General features: G+C 46.1%; 2 protein-coding genes across 2 annotated transcripts in view; both read left to right on the top strand.

Annotated features, from left to right (window-relative positions):
- Positions 1-17,747, top strand: part of LOC115408404 (GTPase IMAP family member 7-like) — a 693,369-nt gene that overhangs the window by 481,370 nt on the left and 194,252 nt on the right. The gene's annotated exons all lie outside the window — the stretch shown is intronic.
- LOC115408325 (uncharacterized) overlaps positions 1-17,747 on the top strand; it is a 354,329-nt gene that overhangs the window by 321,610 nt on the left and 14,972 nt on the right. Inside the window, exon 12 of the mRNA XM_030119019.1 lies at positions 17,218-17,360. Within this exon, the coding sequence (XP_029974879.1) occupies positions 17,218-17,360 (143 nt within the window). The remainder of the gene's footprint in view (positions 1-17,217; positions 17,361-17,747) is intronic.

Genomic DNA, 17,747 nt, shown 5'->3' with positions numbered 1-17,747 from the left:
AGTTCTTGTCAGTGCGGACTTGCAGTGCAGCACAGAGAAACGTGGCGGAGCGTGAAAATAATTATAAAGCACATCTCAAACACCCATAAAGCACAAACAGCACACATTCAGGACAGATAAAAAAATAAATAAATAAAAAATAAATCACGTCCTTACGGGATAGCTAATAAAATTCTTCTTTGTGGGATTAATAAAGGATTTTTAACTTTCAATAAGTCCGCTGGTTCATCCTGCCACAGAGAGGAGCGCAACAATGCGCAAAGACGCACGCTGCTGCTGCGGAGCAGCTTCAGACGCTCAGATCCAGCGGGGGAAACGCTGCTGTTCCTGTTCATCCCCGAAAAGGTGTGTGACTTTATTTAGGCAGTTTTACACAATATTGCATTGGCCGATATTGATGTGCTTGCGACATGAGAGGAGCTGATGTGGGAACCAGAGCCTCCACTGGGTCTGGACGGAGGAGACAGGACCTGAACCGCTACTGAAATGTAAATAAACTCTAAATTTTAGCAAATGATTTATTTAATCAGTGATGTGAAGCCAGTAGCCTAGAAAATAACATGAACTAAAGGGAGATTAAATCCAGACAGAGGACGTTTAGTCAAACGTTTTATTAAGACTTCTATAAATTGTCTTTCATTTAAGCTGCACCGGCAGCGGGTGCAGCCCTCGTGGACTGAGTCCCGGGTCCTATTCGATCCTGTGTCCCGCTCGGTCCGGGATCCTGTTTGGCACCGGGTCCGGTGCTGGGTGTGTGTGTTTCGGTGGGACCGTCACCGTTGTGGGGAGGAGACCTGGCCGCGGTGCCGCTGTCCGACTTTGAGACATAATTAAACAAAACAATAAAACTCTGAGCTGTACAACATGAATCAGCCTCATTATTTGTAATATCAGGGTTAAATTAACGAACCTATAATCTGTTCAGACCTCAGCCGGTGTCCGTTCGTCCGGGCGACGCTGCTCACAGCTGCCGTGAACGGCTTCCTACAGACTGCGTTTTTCTATTCTCCTTTAATTTCAGTTTTATTCTTCCAAGGAGCTCCTCCTGATTCCCCTCCACCTCAGACCTGAGAGGATCCATTTCCAGCTCCCAAAGTTTCTTTTTTCGCCAAAATCGCTCCTTTTCGGTGTTTGACCTCAAAGGGCGCGGCTTGGGAACTATGAATATTTCAGGGCGTAACATGTTAGTGACGATCAAATTCAGCCGCCGCATTTATCAACACCCGATCACTCAAACGCTGAGATCGGCGAGGTACGGAAGTTTCTGTAATGCTGCGTGAGCCCCGTCGTACGATGAGCTCACCGCTCGGAAATACACCCGTTTGAAAGATCGTTTGATAAATGAGGGCCACTGTGTCCCACCAGGTTTACACCATCATATGGTTCCTACCCCAATGCTCCCATTACATAGTTCAGCATTCAGTACCATCACCCCACAACATCTGGAGGACAATCTGGGACCCCTGGCTTCAACACCCCCCTGTGCCACTGGCTGCTAGACTTCCTCACTGACAGACCACAGTCAGTGCGGGTCGGGCTGAAGACCTCCAGGTCGTCACCCTCAGCTCAGGCTCCCCTCAAGGCTGTGTCTTTGGTTAAGAGGACACAGCAGAGCATGAACTTCCTGGTCTAGATGAGGAGAGTCCACCTGCCCCCGGACATCCTCACTACGTTCTACAGATGCATCACAGAGAACATTCTGACCAACTGCATCTCTGTGTGTTGTGGAGGCTGCAGTGCCTCTGACTGGAGCGATGTGGGGAGAGTGGTGAGGACAGCAGAAAAAAAATAATCATTGGGACGTCTTTTCCCTCCATCCAAGTCATCGCACAGGAGCGCTGTATATCCTGAGCTAAAAACATCAGCAGTGACTCCTCACACCTCATCTACATATACATATGTATATTTTCAAGCTTACACACACACACACATATTCTCCTTTCAGGTACATATATTTTCATTTTCACACACACACACACACACACACACACACACACACACACACACACACACACACACACACACACACACTATCCTCTCACATGCATACATTTGCCTAAATTAATATGTATATATGAATATGTACAAAGAAAATATACACTGTAAAAAATTACCAGGATTTCACAATAGTCAACTGCAAAATTTCACTCTAAATTGCAGTATTATTAATTTACAGGATTTGACTTTAATGTTCACAGTATGACGCTTTAATTTAGAAGTTTACTATAAAAACAGTGCGATCACAGTAAACTGTTGTATTATTTGTTGTTTTAATTATTACTGGGATTTCAAAGCATTTTATTGTGTTATTTCAGTGCAAAATATTATGTTAAGACTCTCTACGCAAAAACACAGCAAATTACATGAACCGCACTGAATTGTGGGACCTGCCGTGGATTTATTCGACATTATCACGTGCACACACCCATTCTAAGTGCAACACACACACACGCTCACCCTTAAACACACAGTGCACCTACACCTCATTCTGTCTTTTAAAGGCATACTTCAAAGAGCCCAAAACCTTCATCATGCTTGAGACTCGGGTTGCAAAGGGGCGTAAAATTTCTTGTAAATTTCCCAAAACTTTCCTTGGGAAGTTAAGCTGGGGGATTTTGGAAATATTCCAAATTAGAAACTTTCCATGGAAATTATGGAAATTATGGGAATTTATGGGAATTATTGGGAATTTATGGGAATTATTGGGAATTTATGGGAATTAACTGGACATTGGGGGTAATTTAAACAAACTGTATCATATTCAAACATAAATGTAAATATTTTTTGTCATAAGCAGACATCCATGCAAAATAATAAAAAAACATGACATTTCAACAGATTTATTTCAGTAGAACTTTAGTTTTTATTCTTGTATGAACAATTATTTTAATGAACCAAAACATGAATGTTGAGCACACACTCACACCCTCCCCTCCCCCACCCAATCTGCAGAAGAAACAGCATCAAATTTGAGCTAGCTACCACCATAACTAGCTAGCCTCTTAAATGGTCAATGAAATGGAAAAATAGCTTTCATTTAGCACCTAACTTACCAGCCAGTTCGCTACTACAGCTCTATTAATACATTTTTATTTAATATTTGCAAGTTAACAGGGCTGGGGTGAATATATTTACCCCACGATATTATCAAAACTTACTTCACTTTATATAGTGCTCAAATGTGTGTTTTCAACAGTCTTGTGCTTTGAGTTCAAAAGTGTGGCCTCCAGGCTTCAAGAAATCACCTGTGCATGTGATGGAGGAATGCACAGTGCATGTAGGGGGCGTGGCCTCAGTAGCCCTGCAGTCAGCAGTGTGCTGTGTGCATGTGATGGAGGAGTGTCCTTGCATTAAATCTGGTTATTTTAGCCAAGACTGTGCTACAATATATTCCCCCCAACTATATTTAAGTTCCCTGTTTAAGGGCCAACCTTCAATTTTGTGAATTTCCTATTTAATCCTGTTTATTCCCATTTATTCCCGTTAATTCCCAAGGAAAGTTTCCAACTTTGAAAATTCCCGGAATTTTGCAATCTTACTTGAGACTGATATAAGTTGTTGAAAAGATGAAAATGTTTGGTTGAAAATGTTTTTGTTATATTTTGTATATTATCTCCATCTTTTCTGATTCTGATAATTTTTTTTTTGAGCATTGAATGTTCCTCATCATCTCCATGACACATTCAGCATTCCACATCTTTATTGCAGCATACAGCTGCTTATTTCAGGTGACCTGATGAAGCCAAGGGCGTGGATGTTGTCGATTGAGGAAGGAGTGGTGATGGGACCATGCAGCTGTTGCAAATTTTTATACATTTTTAAAGGAACTTGTAAGCTTGTTCTGAATACGTTGGAAGCATGGAAGCATTCCTTTTAAATGTAATATTTCACTTTGCACTTATCGCAAGCTTGATTAAAAAGTGAAAAAAAGTCATCATTTTGCTCTGTTTTCTTTTTTGAGCATAAATTGAGGGTGAAGTAAAATTACGATTGACAAATGGATTTTCAGGCCACATGGTGGTGCAGTGGTTAGCGCTCATGCCTCACAGCAAGAAAGTCGTGGGTTCAAATACTGGCCGGGGCATGGGGCCTTCCTGTGTGGAGTTTGCATGTTCTCCCCGTGTGCTTGAGTTGTTTCCGGTTTCTCTGGCTTCCTCCCGTGGTACAAAAACATGCATGTCAGGTTAATTGGTCACCCTAAATTGCCCCTAGGTATGAATGGTTGTATGTCTGTGTATATATATATATATATGTCTGCCCTGCGACAGACTGGCAACCTGTCCAGGGTGCACCTCCATCCATCCATCCATTTCTACCGCTTATCCGGGGCCGGGTCGCGGGGGCAGCAGTCTCAGCAGGGATGCCCAGACTTCCCTGTCCCCAGACACTTCCTCCAGCTCCTCTGGGAGGATCCCAAGGCGTTCCCAGGCCAGCCGAGAGACATAGTCTTCCCCGGGGTCTCCTCCCAGTGGGACATGCCCGGAACACCTCCCTAGGGAGGCGTCCAGGAGGCATCCTAAACAGATGTCCGAGCCACCTCAGCTGGTTCCTCTCGATGTGGAGGAGTAGCGGCTCTACTCCGAGCTCCTCCCTGGTGACTGAGCTCCTCACCCTATCTCTAAGGGAGCGCCCAGCCACCCTACGGAGGAAGCTCATTTCGGCCGCTTGTATCCGGGATCTTGTCCTTTCGGTCATGACCATAGGTGAGGGTGGGAACGTAGATTGACCGGTAAATCGAGAGCTTCGCCTTTCGGCTCAGCTCCTTCTTCACCACGACGGACCGATACAACGACTGCATCACTGCAGCCGCTGCACCGATCCGCCTGTCAATTTCACACCCCATCCGTCCCCCACTCGTGAACAAGACCCCAAGATACTTGAACTCCTCCACTTGGGCTAGGGTCTCTCCACCAATCTGGAGGGGGCAAGCCACCTTCCTCCGGTCGAGGACCATGGCCTCGGATTTGGAGGTGCTTATCCTCATCCCTGCCGCTTCACACTCGGCTGCGAACCGCCCCAGTGCATGCTGTAGGTCCGGGTTCGATGAAGCCAACAGGACAACATCATCTGCAAAAAGCAGAGATGAAATCCTGTGGTTCCCGAACCGGACCCCCTCCGGCCCCTGGCTGCACCTAGAAATTCTGTCCATGAAGATTATGAACAGAACCGGTGACAAAGGGCAGCCCTGCTGGAGTCCAACATGCACCGGGAACAGGTCCGACTTACTGCCGGCAATGCGGACCAGACTCCTACTCCGGTCATACAAAGACCGGACGGCCCTTAACAAGGGGCCCCGGACTCCGTATTCCCGGAGCACCCCCCACAAGACACCACGAGGGACACGGTCGAATGCCTTCTCCAAATCCACAAAACACATGTGGACTGGTTGGGCAAACTCCCACGAACCCTCGAGCACCCTATGGAGGGTATAGAGCTGGTCCACTGTTCCACGGCCAGGACGAAAACCGCATTGTTTCTCCTGGATCCGAGGTTCGACTATCGGTCGGATCCTCCTCTCCAGTACCCTGGAATAGACTTTCCCGGGGAGGCTGAGAAGTGTAATCCCCCTATAGTTGGAGCACACCCTCCGGTCCCCCTTTTTAAACAGGGGGACCACCACCCCGGTCTGCCAATCCAGAGGCACCGTCCCCGACAGCCACGCGATGTTGCAGAGACGTGTCAACCAAGACAGTCCCTGCACATCCAGAGACTTAAGGTACTCAGGCCGAATCTCGTCCACCCCCGGTGCCTTGCCACCGAGGAGCTTGCCAACCACCTCAGTGACTTCAGCTTGGGTGATGGACGAGTCCACCTCTGAGACCTCAGCCTCTGCTTCCTCCACGGAAGACGTGGCGACGGGATTGAGGAGGTCCTCAAAGTATTCCTTCCACCGTCCAACAATATCCCCAGTTGAGGTCAGCAGCTCCCCACCTCCACTGTAAACAGTGTTGGCGGAGACCTGCTTTCCCCTCCTGAGGCGCCGGACGGTTTGCCAGAATTTCTTCGAGGCCGACCGATAGTCCTCCTCCATGGCCTCCCCGAACTCCTCCCAGACCCGAGTTTTTTGCCTCCACAACTGCTCGGGCTGCAGTCCGCTTGGCCTGCCGGTACCCGTCAGCTGCTTCGGGAGTCCCATGAGCCAGCAAGGCTTGATAGGACTCCTTCTTCAGCTTGACGGCAGCCCTTACTTCCGGTGTCCACCACCGGGTTCGGGGGTTGCCGCCACGACAGGCACCAGAGACCTTACGACCACAGCTCCGAGCAGCTGCTTCGACAATGGAGGTGGAGAACATGGTCCACTCGGACTCAATGTCCCCAGCCTCCCTCGGGACATGAGAGAAGCTCTCCCGGAGGTGGGAGTTGAAAGCCATGCTGACAGAGGGTTCCGCCAGACGTTCCCAGCAGACCCTCACAACACGTTTGGGTCTGCCAAGTCTGTCCGGTTTCCTCCTCCGCCAGCGAATCCAACTCACCACCAGGTGGTGATCAGTCGACAGCTCTGCCCCTCTCTTCACCCGAGTGTCCAAAACACGCGGCCGGAGGTCAGATGACACGACAACAAAGTCGATCATCGACCTCCGACCTAAGGTGTCCTGGTGCCAAGTGCACTTATGGACACCCCTGTGCTCGAACATGGTGTTCGTTATGGACAAACTGTGACTAGCACAGAAGTCCAATAACAGAACACCACTCGGGTTCAGATCGGGGAGGCCGTGCGATCCAATCACCCCCTTCCAGGTCTCACTGTCGCTGCCCACGTGGGCGTTGAAGTCCCCCAGTAGAACAATGGAGTCCCCAGTCGGAGCACTGTCCAGCACCCCTCCCAGGGACTCCAAGAAGGCCGGGTACTCTGCACTGCTGTTCGGCCCGTAAGCCGAGACAACAGTGAGGCACCTATCCCCGACCCGAAGGCGCACGGATGCAACCCTCTTGTTCACTGGGGTGAACTCCAACACATGGCGGCTGAGCTGTGGGGCTATAAGCAAACCCACACCAGCCCGCCGCCTCTCACCGCGGGCAACGCCAGAAAAGCGGAGAGTCCAGCCCTTCTCGAGAGGTTGGGTTTTAGAGCCCAGGCTATGTGTGGAGGTGAGCCCGACTTTATCTAGCCGGTACCTCTCAACCTCCCTCACAAGCTCAGGCTCCTTCCCCGCCAACGAGGTGACATTCCATGTCCCTAGAGCCAGTCTCTGTGTCCGGGGATCGGGTCGCCGGGCACCCTGCCGTCGGCTGCCACCCAATCCACACTGCACCCGGCCCCTACGGTTCCCTCGGTGGGTGGTGAGCCCACCGGAGGTCAGGCCCACGTCGTCCCTTCGGGCTGAGCCCGGCCGGGCCCCGTGGGCAAAGACCCGGCCACCAGGCGCTCGCTTACGAGCCCCAACCCCAGGCCTGGCTCCAGGGTGGGGCCCCGGCTGCGCCATACCGGACGACGTAACGACCTTTGTTCTTTTTCTAATCATAGGGGGTTTTGAACTGCTCTCAGTCTGGCTCGTCACCCAGGACCTGTTTGCCATGGGAGACCCTACTAGGGGGCATAAAGCCCCCCGGCAACATAGCTCCTGGGATCATGCGGGCTCTCAAACTCCCCCACCACGTTAAGGTGGCAGTTCTAGGGGGAGCCAGGGTGCACCTGTGAGCCCGAAAGGGAGAAGCAGTAGATAATGAATGATGAAATGGATTTTGGATGATGGAGTGGATTTTACAATATATTACACTGTTAAATAAATTTACGGCAAATTATTGGTTAAAGGGACAGCTCGTGCTTGGATTCACAGACCGGGAGCAAATATATAATATACCGGGAGAGCGGACAAATGAAACTAGAAATAGAACTACAGATGAACTTTCTTCTGTTGATTCTTGGTTTGTCAGCAAGTGAGCAGTGGCGTATTTTGCGCACACGCGATTCATTTGAAGTGTGGAGGAGTGGTGTGGGTCTCCTCTCTGCTCTGACTGCAGCAGGGGGCGCTGCTGAGACTGGGCGGCTGTGAGTGCTTTGGGACGGGGGAGGGGCTCACGCAGCACCCGCTGCTAGTTGAGGACAGCGGAGACGTCCTGTCACGTCTCCAGAGCACCAGAAAAAGTCCCTAATTTGTCGCTAGTTACTTTTGACAAAAAAAGTCGCCAAGAGGCTTTGGAATTAGATACAGATTTACAGAGAATTTACAGAGAATACAGATTTAGCGAGAAAGTCACCAAGTTGGCCGCCCCTGATCCCAGCAGTGTTTGAGTCTGTGTCCACGGCGGCCATGTTCTTCCTGTTCGGCAACACGCATACAGCATCAATTTACGTCACATCCCCATGACTGCGCGGGAAATTCGGACCCCGAACAGCAACAAATTATTTGGCACACAGCCTGTATAAGGCAACAGACAGATACGTGGATTGGCCTGTTATATTAGGTTTTTAATGCTTCATGACCCATTAGCATTGAATAAAGTGGAAATGCATGTGTAGTTTTCACAAATCTTGCCTTAAGTCCCTTCAATAACTTACTTTCACAGTAATTCAACGTAAATATTTTCACAGCAATTTACTGTACTTATTTCACATTTGTTTACAGTAAATCCACAGCTAAGTACTGCTATATCACAGTAATTCCTTGGGCATGGCAACCATGAATTTACGGTAAAGTGCTGTTGTTTTATTGCAAATTCCTCGTGGCTTGAGCAGCAGGTGACAGGTTCAGCTGGTCCAGACTGGACTCGCAGCATGGTGGAAAGTGAGAAACTCTTCAGACCTGCCAATGTCCGAGTGGTTTCAGCAGGACAATGAGTCATGGATTCATAAAATGAGTCATGGATTTATTGTATAAATCTGTGAACCTGTGTCCACTTCAATGTTAATAAAATGACCCCCCCCCCCCCTTCTCTCTTTCCACTATGGGAAACTAAAAAGTCAGAACACCAAAACCCTGGACCAAGAACCTGTCTCTGAGGTGGACTAGAGCTGCGATTGAGGGATGGCAGACAGAACATCAATCAGCTGATCCATTGAGAAAGCCTGGATTCAATGGGTGCAATTCTAATTGGGCTTCAATCAAAACAGCTGCTTCACTGATTAATCGAGGTAACCCGGACCCAGTGGGTGTGAGGTTTACTGAACCCCGGGTTCTACCATGTGGAACCGGCTCCCAGTTCTGCTCCCTTCTCTTTCTCTCCTTCCAATGTAATTCCATTGTATTGCTACATGCCATTGATGATTGTTCCTCTTGTAGCCTCTGTACCCTGTGTTTATATATGAATTGTATGTAGATACAAGAAACTGTCCTATCTCCTTCTCTTTCTGTCCCCTCACCCCAACCGGAACAGCAGAAAGCCGCCACCTCTGAGCCTGGTTCTGCAGGGTTCTCCTCCTCTGAGCCTAGTTCTGCAGGGTTCTCCTCCTCTGAGCCTGGTTCTGCAAAGGTTTCTTCCTGTTAAAAGGGAGTTTTCCCTTTCCACAGTCGCTTATGCTTGCTCATGTGGATCTGTTGGGTTTTCTCTGTAAAAGTGTCTAGAAACAACCATGTTGTAATTGGCACTTCATAAATAAAAGCTGAATTGAATTGAATTGAATTGACAAGCAGCCAACGTTAACACTACATGCTAGCACAAGGCCCAACTGGAGGAGTAGGCCAGTGTTTTTCAACCCCTGTGCCATCATGTAAAGGGTGAATTATTTTATTCATATGGATATGATGCCTTGAGACACAGTAAATAAACATACAAAATAGAAAAAAAATTCTGCTGGCTTAATGCAATGGGAAAAAAAAACATTGACATGCTAAAAGTTAGCATGTGTTGGGTATATTACCATTGTTGCCAGGATGAAGTAAAAGAAACAGCTGCATTTACTGCACATCAGGCTGTTGGGAGCTGTTAGAGCTGGGACAAGTGCACCGAGCTTATAAGAAGTTCTGCTAAAATGTAAAAATACCAACATTTTCTGGGCATACACTCGCACATTAGTGTCTCAAACTTCCTTGATAATATCAGCTCTGAGGAGGATGCAGATCCCATAGCTCCACTTACAGTTTTTCACAATTGCTAAAACACATTTCTTGAAACCTCCATCCATTTTCTCAAAACCTTAAACACAAATCCAAAAATCCACACTACATTCACAAAAACCTCAGACATTTCTGTCAAAATCGAATTATCGCCTCAAAACCAGTTCTCTTGTGATCAAAACCACACTATGCGTTCAGATCTCACACACAGCAGGTAAAAACATCTTCACCTCAGATCATTCATTAGACTCTACATGAAATCACTGAGGACACAGCAGCAGTCCACACTTTTAAACCTGCTGGGTTATTCTCCCAACCCATTTCCTGGGTAGCCCTAGATTTTGTGCAGATTGGGTCACTTTTACCCCAAATTAGATGAATTGTTTTGACCCAGCAGAGTGAGTTGATGATTTGAACAAAATCACCATTTTGAACACTCCTGCAGCTCCTTCTCCTTCTTGCATCTGGAGACTTCTGGCAACAAACGCAACAGAAAACTGGAGTCCTGTGTTCTCACTGAGGATTATTGCAATGGCTAAGAAGGAAAAGACATATGGCATCCCCCTCCTCATACTCATGTGTGGCTGTGGCAAAGTTGGTAGAGTGGTTGTCTAGCAGTTGTAAGGTTGCTAGTTCAAATCTTTTCCTCTACATGTCAATGAACTGCACTGAACCCCAGCTGGCTTCCAGTGGAGGGTTTGACAGCCTTGCATGGCAGAGGGCACGTGTTTCTGAATTCTAAGGGTTTACATTTTTACTGTAAAGTAACCTTCCCAGACCCGCTGATAAATCTTGACCCAGCATCAGGGTCAAATCTTCAGCCCAAACGGCTGCTGGGTAGAAATAACCCAACATTGGCTCGGTCCCTTTTGGGCCCAGCGCTGGGTCAGCAATTCCACCCAATGTGGGTTATTTTTACAGTAACCAGCAGTTTTCAGAGTGTGTAGTGCACAGAAAATTTTTATTTTATGTATTGGAAATGCATTTAGAAAAAAAAAGCATCTAAGTCAAAGTGATATCTAAATTGACCGTCATAACAAAAAATGAATACGAAACAAACAAAACCAAAGCAGACTCCTGCATGGTCACGGTCCTGAGATTCAGTCTCCAGCATCTTGTCTTTGTGCACACTTGGTCTGATCACATCATTAGAAATATGTGTGTTCAGTTTTGAGCTGTTGTGTGTAAAAGATGACAGCTGTGTTGGAGTTGTGTTCACATTTTGCTGCCAGTGATTACAATTTTGCAAAAATGTTGTGAAATGTGTTTAGTGACTGAGAATGTGTCTAAGGTTTTGCAAAAACGAGCAGATCGGTTTTGAAAATTGAGCATAGGACCTGAACAGTGTTTAAGTTTTTGCCAAAAGAGTGTTTGATTCGAAAAATGAGTTTAGGCCACTGAGAGTCTGGTTCAGGCAGCGGGGTTTAGTGTTTTAGCAATTGTGAAAAACTGTAACATCAGATCTGCAGTCTGTCAACCTCCAGGACGAACCCCGTTCGAAACAGAGACCGAGAGACCATTTAAAGGACCAGGAGGTTGGTCATGATCATGGTCATGAATACTTGGAGGAGGACACAAATCTAGGATTCGTGGACCTGCACAGGCCCAAGAGAGGTGGACAGAGCCACGATGGGATGGATCGTTTGAAGTGACAGCCCGGATGACCAACTCTGTCAGACTGAAGGAGAAAGGACCCAAGTGCTATCACATCTCTCACACAGGCCTCTGGAGGTTGAAGAGCTTCAATCCTGGAGGAAGCTGAGGAGAGGACACACCAGCCTCCTAACCTGAAGACAGCACGGGAACGAATTCAGGACTGGGAGAAATGAGTTGTTCACCGAGGCGATTGAGTATCAACACTTATCACACTATTTTGTTTTAAACTGTTGCATGTCTGAACATGGCTTTATTTATTTATTTATTTATTTATTTATTTATTTATTTAGAGACATGCTTGCAGACCATGCAGCAATTTATGTTTTGCAGGAATTTTAATTTTGTTGGCCTAAAATACGGATGGGATTTTTTGAAATTCTTACATTTTATTTGAGTGCTTACATATGATACTAGTGGAAAAGTACTATAATATGAATGCATATAGCCTTGCTTGTATAACTGCTTGTGTAGTTTTTGATAAAGTAATCATAACCGGACGAACCCCCAGAAACTGGGGACTGGGGGTGAGGATGAAGGTCTGATGATGAAGGTTTTGTTCACTGGAGGGACGTCACTGTTGTGTTTATGAGTATTTGTCAGCTGCGTTGTCCTTGTTTGAGGAGGACGGTAACTGGAATGATTTCCGGTCAAGTCCGATACACGATGAAGCCTGACCCAGAATATGACCCTGACTTTGATGTGACTGAAGGACCCCAACTGCACTTATATAAAGTGTAAAAGCTGTGTTGACCTAAGACTAGCTTAGGTCAAGAGGGGGAATTTTGGAAATTTACTATTTTCTGCTCTATTTACTGTGATGGAAAAATACAGCTTGTGACTCATATAATCTTGCTTGTCTAATCAGACACACACAAATGTTCATGCAAGGACTTCTGAGTATCTCTGTGCAGAAAGATAACTACTTATCAGGCACAGAGTGGTTGTGCTGAAAAAATGGGAGGAACACTGTATCCATGTCAGTGCGCGAGAAGCAGAATTCTGTCTAGAGGGTTCGCACAAATAAATTGTGACCAGCGTTTGAAATTTGCACTGGGACTCTTTGTTTCTGCACTCTATTTGGGATCCAAGAAAAGAATCTTTAAGGTTCGAGGAGCAATCGGAGGGGAGCCTGGCCCTGCACTGGAGGGAGGAAAACTCCATTGTCGACAAATAACAGTCACAGAATTTGCTGTCACAAATTAAACTCAACTTTTCACTTACTCAACACAAAGAACACACTCCAATGATTTCAATAACAACTGGCACATATATTCCTCACTCAGAAAAGCATGGACGATAGTCAAAAATTCTGAGAAAACACACAACAAGTAGCTACGGAAGCCCGAGAGGCTCAAACCGCAAATCACAAATTCATCCAGAATTTGCAGATTCTCATCGTTGTTCACAGGGAGAATATATGTGTGTGTGAGAGTGACAATATCTGTATGTGAGAGCTGAATGTATATGTGTGTCAGGGGAAGATATGTGTGTGAAAGGAGAATATATATGTGTGTGTAAGAAGAATGTATGTGTGTCAAAAGACAATGTATATGTGAGAGAGAAAATACATGTATGTGAGAGGTGAATAAATGTGTGTGAGAGGCCAGAATGAATCATGTCTTGTGCGGCCCCTCATACTGAGTCTAAGTATTTCTTTCATGCTTTATTTTTTTGTTTACTTTGTATTTAGTCATTTCTGACTATATTTGTTCTTTTCTTTATATCTTAATATTCCCAATAATAAAGGTTCATCCTGAAGTAAAAGATGGAATGCTGTTGAGGAACCTGTTAATGATCAACTCAATGTTACAGCATCATATGTTCCGAGAAATGAACCTAAATTACAAGAGACGATGCGATTCAGATATAGTGTATATTTTACAAGTTCTGTAAAATTGATTGTTGTCATTTTTATTTATGTTTGATTCAAAAAATGAAATAAATAAACAAAAACAAGTCTCTCCAGTCACCCCCGGCCCGCCCCCTCAGCACAGAGCCATGTAGTTTCTCTTTGATTCTCCTCAGAGAGGAGGTCTGCTCATTTTCTGTTTTCTAGACGACCAAACCCTGCATCCATCGACACAGCAGCCTGTCTGCAGCCCGGCTGTGCTGAAGGGTCGTGTTTGCTGGGACTTACGCCTCACTGGAGAAAGATGGGTGATATTTACCGCTACCCGGTTTATTTTAACTGTGGAAAAGTCCTGTCCCAGGAGCAGAAGAAGAGAATTGAAAACTATTTCCAGATCAAACGGAGATCAGGCGGAGGAGAGTGTTCGCCTGTGGAGGAAGTGTCAGAAAACATCTACAGGATTGGTTTCACACGTCGAGAAGGTAGGTGTAAATAAAACTCAATGAATGAATTTAAAAGGCTAAATTAAAGTCAAGGTGACTGTTAATACTTCTGACAGACTGGTCCGCTTCAGGAGCAGATCCTCTGAAGATAAGTGAAGACCTTTGCTTTCATTTTCAAATGGGATACGAAACTTCAAAACAGCCAGAAACTAGAGGTGTCTAGAATTTACATCGTGGAATCTGATTCGTCCGATCCTGCTGATCGTCGACTGATAGTCGAATCTATCATCTTTATTTATTTATTTTTTTTTTAGAATAACTTAGAATCACCTGCTGAGACCACTGGTGCCTCTAGCCTTGTTTCCACTGCACAGCTCGTATCGGTATGGAGTGGGCCGGGGCGGGGCGGGTCAGGTCTGGGTGGGTCAGTAAAGTAAAAGTAAGTAAGTAAAATTTATTTATATAGCACTTTTCATAGACCAGAAGTCCCAAAGTGCTTCACAACCAAAAAAAAAAAGCAAAATATAAAAATAAAAGAACATCGAAAAGAGCATGTAAGATACATGTAAGACATTGTAAACATTGCTCTGACATAAAATCAGTGTTAGGAACCGTACAGGCAGTATATGGTACCGCCAAGACACACTGTGTCAGTGGATCTGAAATGCCTTCTGGAACAGATGTGTTTTTAGATGTTTTTTGAAGGCATCCACTGAGTCCAGGGAGCGCAGGTCTAGGGGGAGCTGGTTCCAGAGGCGAGGCACAGTGGACGTGAACAAGCGGTCACTCCTGGTTTTAATGTGAGTCCGTAAAAGGGTACCAGGCGCAAATCAGGGTCTCGTTTCCATTGTGCTGGGTGACAGTTGTAATGTCCTTGGGGTGATGAGCGGCCTTACTCCAACACAGGATGTGAGGTCATGACACACCAGCAAACACGGCAGAATTAACAGAACAAACATGGAGGACGTGGCGTCTATCGTATTCCTTCTTTTTGCTTCTTTGCAAAGAAGAGGCGGGCTGAGTTTTAAAGAGGGCTGCAGGCAGCAGAAGACACGCTGCTAAAAGAAAGAAAGAGAGGAGTGGAGATGATGAGGAGACATCAGACGAGTAAAGGAGGAGCTTTGAGGAGCTCCAAATGTTTCAATACTGGAATAAAGATAAATGTAAGTGAAGAGTGAAGCTGTGTGTTGGTCATGAAAATTCAGCAACAAGTTCTGAAGTCATGGAAAAGTCATTGACAAACAGAGGTGAAAAGTGTCTGAACCCTGTTGAAACTATATGGATATTATATGAAGCATAGATCTGCTCATTACTGGTGACATTCATACATTTCTCTGACAGACTCAACAGTTTGCTGTAGGAGATTTACAGTTTCAAACTAACCTTAGAAATTGTGCAGAGACGACATGCTTGTCAAAGTTTGGCCAACTCAAAAGAAGAGTTTGTTGATGGCAGGAGCATTGTTTTATGATGCTGTATTTAAAGATTAAATCAGTACGAACTTCTTCCAATCGCCACGTGATTGACATTGTATGTAATCTCATCGCACAAAAAATTTGCGTCGTGTCCGGTGGAAACACGCCGTAACTCCTCAACAGCAGTCAGACTAAAGTGTGTTGTTTTTATAAAGGACCCTGCTATTGTAATGTGTCTCAGTGCAGAATTATCTGGATTAAAGTTCATGATGATCACATGATGTAAAATATTTAAAACATCACCATGTACAATTTTTAAAGATGAAATTATTTCATTTCTCGGTTGTTTTCCATTCAGCACCACTAATTAGAAAGAAATATCAAACGCAAAAACATTGCTGTGCTTCTGTTGAGCAAGAATCAGTAAATTCAGTCACATATGGTGTGAAAACTGTTTTTATTAGAAAGGACATCAACACCACCAGCTGTTGAGTCGTCCTGTGTAACGCTGGGTTCTCAAGACCTAGACGACCGAGACAACCCCCTGCAGGAACATCTGAAGGCCTGGCTCTGCTGCCGGGGTCAGACCTGCAGCATCCATCCGCTCTGCTGCCTGGCTGAGAGGCTGAATCAGCTTCATTCAGCCTCGCTGCCTTGCTTCATCTTCAAGGAATTGCAGGTTTAGACACAACTCCTCCTCCTGCTCCTCCTGATGGACATTGTCGTTCGTCACGCTGCAGCTCCCAGCTCACCTGAAGCCTGGATTTCTCTCAGGGGCTCCATCAGGTCTGGTTGGTGCTCCAGCCTCCTCCTGGATAAAAACCAGAGGCTGAAAGAGAGCATGAAGCAAGGCACTGCCACCCACACCCTGCATCCACCCATCAGACCCTGGTGGCAGGTGGTGGAGACGTTCCTGCACAGTAACATTACAGGACATGTGGGACGTTCTTCCCAGGGTTCAGTTGCAGAGTGGAGCCTATCAGCTGACTGCTCTGCTCTTCTGTAATGATTCAGTCTTGTCTGTTGTCGTTTGTCCAGCAGTTTTTTGTTGCTTCAACAGTTTGTGTTCACTGTAACACTGGACGAGAGACAGCTGCTCAGTATAAACATCTGGACAGGATTACTCTTGCAACAACAAATCATCAGCAGGGTAAAACTAACCTGTCTCACGACGGTCTAAACCCAGCTCACATTCCCTATTAGTGGGTGAACAATCCAACGCTTGGTGAATTCTGCTTCACAATGATAGGAAGAGCCGACATCGAAGGATCAAAAAGCGACGTCACTATGAACGCTTGGCCGCCACGAGCCAGTTATAAACAAACTGGAGCTGCAGAAACAGCAGCATATATGTATTTCAGTGCTATGCATCGATTGTGTTGTAGACTGGTGGATATTCATGTCAGTATCCAGTTCGAGCAGCAGTGGTGAATTTATCTACGTGGTTTTACCTGATAGAAAACCAGTATAGATACTGGATGGTTTACTGCAATATCTACAACATGAACAAGGCCGCTGCTGACCCCAGAGCAGCTGTGTGCTTCATAACACAGCAGGAAGGTCAGGCTGGAGGTGGAGTGCATGTTTGGGTGAGATGGAGTGATTGCTGACGGTGCTGCACCTCCCGTCAACATCCCTGGGCCCAGAGAAGGAGGACTGCTGGTCCAGGAGCGACTCACGTCCTCCTTCAGAGGATGAATCTCTCCTCTCCCGCAAAAGAACTGTGGAGATGCTCCCAGTGTGTGAACGGCTGAATGTGACTCATCATTGAAGTTCTTTGAGCTCAAGCAGTGAAAATAATTCCATTTAACCGTCATGCGTCTTTCTTGAAATGACTAATCTGACCACTTCTGTGTTAGATCAACAGTCGGTGCTGCAACGGACGCATCACGTCGTACAGCTTGGAGAAGATAGTCTGACATTGACTGTCAAGGAAAGTCTGGACCCTCAAACCTCTGAACACACCTCCACCTCCTTCTCCTCCTCCACCCGTCCAGCCCAGGTCAGTCTACGCCTAAAGACAGACTTCACGTATCTTTGAGGATGTTACAGTCTTTTGAACTGCCAAAAGGCTGTCAAGACAGCAAAGACTCAGTATATGTCTAATCTTGTGTCCAACAACTGTAACAACCCACAGACTCTTTTTAATGTTCTAAATAGGGTCGTTAATCCTCCTGAGTCTTCTGGTATTGTTCCATGTACCTTTCTTTGTGACAAATTTTGTAATTTTTTCTGTAATAAAGTTGCCTCTATTTGCTCTTCAGTTGTGTGCAATTCATCTGACCCCAGTACTGCCCCTCTGTGCTCAGCTGCTTTGGGAGAGTTTGAGCCCGTCTCCCTTTCTGAATTAAGTGACACAACCTACAGTCTCAATGTGTCAAACTGCCCT

Source organism: Salarias fasciatus, chromosome 3 (genome assembly GCF_902148845.1).
Source record: "Salarias fasciatus chromosome 3, fSalaFa1.1, whole genome shotgun sequence".
NCBI lineage: Eukaryota > Metazoa > Chordata > Actinopteri > Blenniiformes > Blenniidae > Salarias > Salarias fasciatus.
The sequence above is the reverse complement of the archived record's forward strand: the minus strand, read 5'-3'. Positions and strand labels throughout refer to the sequence as shown.